Source organism: Chroicocephalus ridibundus, unplaced genomic scaffold (genome assembly GCF_963924245.1).
Source record: "Chroicocephalus ridibundus unplaced genomic scaffold, bChrRid1.1 SCAFFOLD_840, whole genome shotgun sequence".
NCBI lineage: Eukaryota > Metazoa > Chordata > Aves > Charadriiformes > Laridae > Chroicocephalus > Chroicocephalus ridibundus.
The window spans coordinates 1-8,000 of record NW_026961707.1 but is presented as its reverse complement, the minus strand read 5'-3'; the positions used below and the strand labels follow the sequence as shown (position 1 = coordinate 8,000).

Genomic DNA, 8,000 nt, shown 5'->3' with positions numbered 1-8,000 from the left:
GGGGGAGTGTGGGGGGGGGAGTGTGGGGGGGTGGGGGGGGGAGGTTGGCTTGGGGACACTTGGGGGACACTTCGGCAGTGGTGGGGGGGACGGGGGGGGTGAATGAGCCCCCTCGGTGCCTTGCAGGAGAGGCAGCTTTCCGCCGTGGGTGCAGCAGACCCGGGTGTGAGCTGGGCCGGGGGGGTCCCCGGGCGGCCCCCGCCTCCGCCCCGCCACCCCCGATCACGGCCAACGGCGAGCTGCGCGGCCCCGCTGCTGAGCACTAGCCCCCGCCCCGGGGGCCCCCCGGGACCCCCCCCAACCCCAACGCCCCGGGGCTGGCGGCGGCCCCCGGAGACCCCCGGGGAAGAGGAGGCGGAGGGGAGGGCGGGGGGGGGGGGTGGTGGAAAAAAACCACCCCCTCTCCCTCCCACCCCGGCCTCGTGTGACACGGGGAGCCCCTCGTGCGAGGGAGAGGGGGAGGCCTCGTGCGACGGCTCCTCGTGCGACGGCTCCTCGTGCGACGGGAGCCAGGAGGCCTCGTGCGACAGCTCCTCCTCGTGCAAGGGCTCCTCGTGCGACAGCTCCTCATGGGATGGCTCCTCGTGCGACAGGAGCAGGGCGGCCTCGTGCAAGGGCTCTTCATGCAATGGCTCCTCGTGCAACAGGAGCAAGAAGGTCTCACGCAAGGGCTCCTCGTACGACGGGAGCACGGAGACCTCACGCAAGGGCTCCTCGTGCGACGGGAGCGGGGGAGGCCTCGTGCAAGGGCATCTTGTGCACCAGCACCTCGTGCGACGGGAGCAGGGAGGCCTCGTGCAACAGCTCCTCGTGCAACAGGAACAAGGAGGCCTCGTGCACCGGCTCCTCGTGCACCGGGACAAGGGGTGGCCTCGTACATCAGCTCCTCGTGCATCGGGTCCTCGTGCAATGGGGGCGGGGAGGCTTCCATGCACTGGCTCCTCGTGCAACAGCTCCTCGTGCACCGGGACTGGGGCGACCTCGTGCACTGGGAGCGGGACGGCCTCGTGCATCGCCTCCTCGTGCACCGGGACTGGGGGGGGGAAAGGGGGGGGGGGGCGGTGACACCCCCTCGTGCATCAGGATCACGGTGGCCCTCGCGCAAGGGGATGGGGGCGGCCCTCGTGCAACGGCTTCTTGTGCTCCAGGACCGGGCATCCCTCGTGCGGCACCTCCCCGTGCACCAGGACCCGACCTCCCCGTGGCATCACCTCCCCGTGCACCAGGACCAGGCCAGCCCCCCACCCCCCCCCCCTTCTGGCCCCCGCCAACCTCCCGCCCCCCCCCCCCCTTTTTTTTTTCCTCGTGCATCACCCTCCTTGCACCAGGACCGGACCTTCCCCCTCCTGCATCAGCTCCTCGTGCATCACCACCCCTCGTGCACCAGCCTCCCCCGTGCACCGGCACCGGACCTTCCCCTCGTGCATCACGTTTCCCTGCCCCCCGCACACCCCCTCCCCACGTGCACCGGCCTCCTCGTGCACCGGTGCCGGACACCCCCACCCCCCCCCCAGCCTTGTGCATCGCCTCCCTCGTGCACCAGGACCGGAGCTCCCCGTGCGACACCTCCCCGTGCAGCAGCACCCCCCCGTACAACCCCCCGACCCCCTCCTTTTTTTTTTTTTGCCCCCTGCCCCCCCCCCTCTTCCTCGTGCATCGTCTCTCGTGCATCGCACACCCACCCCGTGCACCAGGAGCCACAGGACACCCCCGCGCGTCCAGCTCCGCCGTGCGACAGCCTCGCCGGGCACCGCCAGCGGGGCGTCACCGTGCACCAGGACGGGGGGGGGGGCGGGGGTGTGTGTGTGTGTGTGTGTGTGTGTGTGTCATCATGCATCGGGGTGTCACCGTGCACCAGGCCCGGGGTGTCACCGTGCGTCGGGAGTGGGACGTCCCCGTGCACCACCAGCCTCATGCACCAGGACCCGGGGGAAGAGGCATCTCCATGCGCCATCATCCTCGTGCGACAGCATCGGGGGGTCCCCGTGCACCAGAACTGGGGTGTGTGTGTGTGTGTGTGTCCCCGTGCACCGTCATCCTCGTGCGATGGCATCGGGGGGTCCCCGTGCACCACCAGGTCTCGTGCAATGGCACCAGGGTGTCCCCGTGCACCAGGACTGGGGTGTCCCTTGGCGTCCACCCCCCCCCGTGCCGCGGGATGGGGCCACCTCGTGCATCGTGTCCCCCTCCCTGCCACGTGCCACCGGCCCCGGCCTCACATCCCCGGTCCCCCCATGGGACACCGGCGGGGGGGCGGGGGGACGGGACACCTTGTCCATCATCCCGGGACCCCCCCCCCGTCTACCGGGACCCCCATTCAGCAGAACCCTCCCCCGTTCACCGGGACCCCCTCCCAAATGCACTGGGCTCCCCATTCATCGCCCCCCCCGTGCACCGGGACATCCCCATTGCATCGGGACCCCCAAGGCACCGGGTCCCCCCCCGACCCCGTGCACTGAGACACCCCCCCCCCCCAATCCACCGGGAACCCCCCGTGCACCGGGACACCCCCAATTCACTGGGACTCCCCAATGCACCGGGACCCCCCCCATACCCCGTGCACCAGGACAACCCCCAAATGCACCGGGACCCCCCCCCCCCCCAGTGCACCGGGCCCCCCCCCCCTCCCCCCGAAATGCACTCAGTGCACCGGGACTCCCCAAATGCACCGGGCTTCCCCCCCCCGGCGCCCTCCCTCCCCCGCACCAGGCCCCCCCGCTTCACGGGCCCCCCCCAGTTCAGCGGCCCCCGGTGCCCCGGTGCCCGGCCCGGGCCCGCCGCAGCCCCGACAATCCGCCGCCCGCGGGCGGCCCCAGGGCGGGTCTGGGCTGGCTCCAACCCCCGCCGGGGCCGCCGCTGCCCGCGGAGCCTTTAATAAACTCGGATCGGTCTTGTAGCCCCGCCTACCGGGGGGTGGGGCCAGCGGGGGCGGCCAATGGTGGGGTGGGGTGGGCGGGGCCTGGGGACGGAGGGGGCGGAGGTTGATTGGGCTGTAGGGGCGGGGTTTGCGGGGGCGTGGCTTTGGAGGGAGTTGGTGAGGGGGCGTGGCTTAGGAAGGGCGTAGTTAGGGAGGGGGCGTGGCCTAGGAGGCGCGTAGATTATGAGGGCGGGTTTTTCGAGAGGGGCGTGGCTTAGGAGAAGATGGGGAGCTGGAGGGGCGGGGCTTCGGGAGGGGGCGGGGTGTGGGTGGGGCTAGAGGGAGTGGGCGGGGCTGAACTGTTCCGGGGGCAACCGAGCACCCAAGGAGGGGGGGCAACAGGGTGCCCGAGGGGGCAAGAGGGCACTCAGGTGGGCAAGCGAGCACCCTGTGGGGTCTTAAAGAGCCCCAGGGGGCAACTGGGCACCCAGGTGGGCAACTGCGCCTCCCTATGGGGCAGTAGAACAGTTCATGGGGCAACAGAGGGTGCCATGGGGCAACTGGGCACCCAAGAGGGCAGCCCATGGGGCATCAGAACAGTTCATGGGGCAACAGGACGCTCTGTGGGCAGGACAACAGGCTGGCCGAGGGGGCAACAGGGCACCCATGTGGGCAACAGGGCACCTGAGGGGGCAACTGGGCACCCCATGGGGCAACGGGGCACCCCGTGGTCATTAGAAAGTTCAAGGGGCAACAGGGCATCCCATGGGGCAAGAAGATGCCCTGTGGGGCAACAAGGTGCCTGGGAGGGCAACAGGGCACCCAAGTGGGCAACAGGGCAATCAAGGGGACCCTAAATCACTCCGTGGGGCAGTAGAACATTCATTGGGCAACCGGGCACCCAAGTGGGCAACCGGGCACCCAAGTGGGCAACAGGGCAATCAAGGGGACCCTAAATCACTCCGTGGGGCAGTAGAACATTCATTGGGCAACCGGGCACCCAAGTGGGCAACCGGGCACCCCATGGGGCAGTAGAACAGTTCACGGGGCATCAGGGTGCCCAAGGGCCAACAGGGCACCCAAGGGCACCCTAGAGCGCCCCGTGGGTCAGTAGACTGTTCATGGGGCAACGAGGCACCCCATGGGGTAACAGGGTGCCCAAAGGGGCAACCGGGTGCCCAAAAGGGCAAGTGGCCGCCCCTGCTCCGTGTGACAGCCGTGTCCCCGCAGGCTCGTGGCGGGGAGGATGGCGGCGGAGGGGGGCCGGGTGCAGATCTCCTTCCCCCAGCACGCGGCGGCGCTGCTGGACTCCCTCAACCGCCTGCGGCTGGAGGGGAAGTTCTGCGACGTGGCCGTCCACGTGGGCGGCCGCATCTTCCCGGCCCACAAGAGCGTCCTGGCCGCCGCGTCCCCCTTCTTCCACGACAAGCTGCTGCTGCAGGATGGGGGGCGCCTGCTGCTGCCCCCCGCCATCGACCCCGACGCCTTCGAGGGGCTCCTGCACCTCATCTACTCCGGGCGGTTGACGTTGCTGTTGGAGGCCCTGCCCGGTCATCTCTTGGTGGCCAGCGGTCTCCAGATGTGGCACGTGGTGGACCAGTGCTCGGAGATCCTGAGGGAGCTGGAGGGGGGCCCTGCCGGTGGGCTGGGCGGGGCAACGAGGTGACATCATCATCGTCATCAAGCAGCCGCGGTGGTGAGCCTTCATCATCCTGGACCGCCCGTGGTGGAGATGGGGCTTCGTGTGCCAGCCACGGTGGAGATGGAGCGTCATCGTGGGCCACCCGTGGTGGAGATGGGGCTTCATGCACCAGCCACGGTGGAGATGGAGGATCATTGTGGCCCAACCGTGGTGGAGATGGGTCTTCATCCTCCTCGTGGACCACGCGCGGGGGCGATGGCTCATCGTGTCCCACCCGCGGTGGCGATGGAGCATCCTCATGGTCCACCCGTGGTGGCGATGGCTCTTCATCATCGCCATAGCCCCTGCGTGGTGGCGATGGCTCTTCATGGGCCACCTGCGGCGGTGACGCGGCAACGCCATCTTTCACCAAGGAGGGGGGCGAGGAGGTCCTCAAAATCCGCGTGGCCACTGATGTGGCGCCAGCAGCCACGTCGTCCCTGAGCTCCCTCCTGAAGGACACGGGCGAGGAGGTCCTCAAGATCTGTGTGGAGGAGGACGAGGAGGAAGAAGAAGAGGAGGAGGAAGAGGGCGGCCACCGCCGCCGCCACCGCCCCACCGACGCCCTCCAGATCGTGCTGGAGGAGGATGAGGAGGAAGACGGGGCCCCCGGAGACGCCCACGAGCCCCCCAAGATCTTCTACATCAAGCAAGAAGCGGGCGACGGCGCCGCCGTTGAGGGCCTCCTGCCGGCGGCGGAGTTGGCCGGGGGCTTCGCCCCGGCGGAGGTGAGCTACGTCATCCCGGCCGGCGGCGGCGGGACGATGGTGACAACGGGCGGCACGCTGGTGACAGGCGGGGGGGCGGCCGTCTTCCCGCAGCCGTCTTGGAAACCGGTGGACCTTCACGGGAACGAGATCCTGGGCCGGGGCCAAGCGCTTCACGCCCCGGTGAAGTTGGGAGCGGCTCCCGACGGCAAACGCTTCGGTTGCCTGTGCGGCAAACGCTTCGCCGTCAAGCCCAAGCGGGACCGGCACATCATGCTGACCTTCAGCCTGCGGCCCTTCGCCTGCGCCGCCTGCCACAAGCGCTTCAAGCTGAAGCACCATCTGACGGAGCACATGAAGACCCACGACGGGGCCGGCAGGGCCTGCGAGCGCTGCGGCCGCCACTTCCGCCTGCGCAGCGGCCTGGACAAACACCGGCCCCTCTGCCAGGGGGCTCGCTGGGGAGGGGGGTGCTGGGCCTGCGACTGAGGGGGACGCGGGGGAAGGGGGACGGAGGGGGTCCCAGTTCAGGGCTCCGGTCCCAGTTCAAGGTTCTATTCCCAGTTCAGGCTCTGGTCCCAGTTCAGGCTCCAGTCCCAGTTCAGGCCCTGGTCCCAGTTCACTTCTCTGGTCCCAGTTCAGGCTCCGGTCCCAGTTCAAGGCTCTATTCCCAGTTCAGGCTCCAGTCCCAGTTTAGGCTCTGGTCCCAGTTTGGGGCTCTGGTCCCAGTACAGCTTCTGACCCAGTTGAGACCCCACACTGGTTTGGGGATGCAGCCCTGTCCCAGCTCAGGAATCTCTCCCAGTTTAGGGCCACTTCCCAGTTCAGGCCCTGTACTGGTCTGGGGCCCAGCTCCCAGTTCAAACCAGCTCCCAGTTCAGGCCCTGTACTGGTCTGGGCCCAGCTCCCAGTTCGGGCCCTGTACTGGTCTGGGGCCAGCTCCCAGTTCAAACCAGCTCCCAGTTCAGGCCCTATACTGGTCCGGGCCCAGCTCCCAGTTCAGACCAGCTCCCAGTTCGGGCCCTGTACTGGTCCGGGCCCAGCTCCCAGTTCGGCCCAGCTCCCAGTTCAGACCAGCTCCCAGTTCAGGCCCTATACTGGTCTGGGCCCAGCTCCCAGTTCAGACCAGCTCCCAGTTCGGGCCCTGTACTGGTCTGGGCCCAGCTCCCAGTTTGGGTTCCGGTTCCCGCCCTCGTCTCCGTTCCGCCACCGGTGCAGCACCGGCCAATCAGCGCACGCAGAGCGGGAGCGCGACAGCCAATAGCGGCGCGGGGCGGGGGCGGGCGGGACGGCCGTTGCCATGAGGGTCGCGCCGCGGCCCGGCCAGGTCGCCCTGGCAACGCGTGACCATGGCAACGGGAGCGGCGCCCCCGGGTCCCTCTGCCCGCCAGCAGCCACCCCAGGGACACCCCTGTCCCCACAGGGGTCCCGATGTCCCCCCCACCCACCCCTCCCGCGGACACCCCTGTCCCCCTGGGGGATCCCAGTGTCCCCACAGGGGTCCCAATGTCACACCCCACCCCTCCCGGGGACACCCCTGTCCCCACGGGGGTCCCAATGTGCCCCCACGGGGACACCCCTGTCCTAATGGGGGTCCCAATGTCCCCTCCACCCCTCTTGGGGACACCTCTGTCCCCACGGGGGGTCCCAGTGCCCCTCTCTGGACCCCCCGGGGACACTTCTGTCCCCCCGGGGGTCACAATGTCCTCCCCCCCCCTCTTCTGGGGACAACCCTGTCCTAATGGGGGTCCCAATGTGCCTCCCCCTTCCCGGGGACACCCCTGTCCCCATGGGGGTCGCGGTGTCCCCCCCCCCAGGATCCTCTTGTCCTTCCCGGGGGTGCCATCCCCCTCTGCGTCCCCAACCTCCCCATACCGTGGGGACACTCGTGTCCACAAGTGCCACCCCCGACAGGACGCGGCGATGCCACCAGCGATGTCACCCCATGAACTTTAATGGGCTGAAATGGTGTGAAAAAGGGGCAAAAGTGAAAAAAAGAAATAAAATAAAGCGTTGGGTCACCGGGATGGAAAGAACCAGTAAGCGACTGTGACAAACTGGGATGGTGCTGCCACCCAGGAGGTGACACGGGGTGACGTGGTGGGTCCCACCAGTGCTGGACTGGGCCGTACTGGGATGGGACTGTCACCCGTGTACGGGGTGACACAGCGGGAGGTGGGGGTCCCACCAGTGCCACGCTGGGATTGTGCTGACACTGATGAGGTGACACAGAGGGACACGGGGTCCCGCTAGTGCCCGTGGAGGTGACATGGGGTCCTACCACTCGCCAGCCTGCGAAGCATCTTCCGGTACGTTACTTCCGGGTGGTCACGTGGGGAGCGGCGTCTGCCGGCCGCGTTTCCGTCGGGCGGGAGGATGGCAGGCGGCCCCCGCTCCCGGGACGGACCCCCCCCCGCTCCCGGGACGGTTCCCTCCCCCCCCGCGTCCCCCCCCCCGCGTCCCCGGGCTCCCAGGCCGGCCCCGGCCCTGCCCCCCCCATCCTCCGGCTCGGACCCCCCCGCTCTAGGGACGGTTCCCCCCCCGCGTCCCCGGGCTCCCAGCCCGGCCCCGGCCCCGGCCCCCCCCCCCCGGGGCCTCCGGCTCGGACCCCCCCTCCCTCCCCCCCTCGCGTCCCCCCCCATCGGGACGGTTCTCCCCCTGCATCCCCGGGCTCCCGGGCCGGACCCCCCCCGCTCCCGGGCCCGCAGCCCCCCCGCTCCCTGTTCCTTTGCGAGGAGACGGGCCCCGGCCCTCC

At 69.5% G+C, this 8,000-nt stretch overlaps 1 protein-coding gene across 1 annotated transcript; it reads left to right on the top strand.

The window, feature by feature from the left end:
• Nucleotides 1-3,385: 3,385 nt before the first annotated feature.
• Nucleotides 3,386-5,734, top strand: LOC134509563 (zinc finger and BTB domain-containing protein 9-like). Its single transcript, XM_063322122.1, is given in 3 exon segments — nucleotides 3,386-4,488; nucleotides 4,491-4,519; nucleotides 4,841-5,734. Coding segments are annotated over 3 exon segments (1,308 nt in total). The 5' UTR covers nucleotides 3,386-4,103.
• The last annotated feature ends 2,266 nt before the right edge of the window (nucleotides 5,735-8,000 follow it).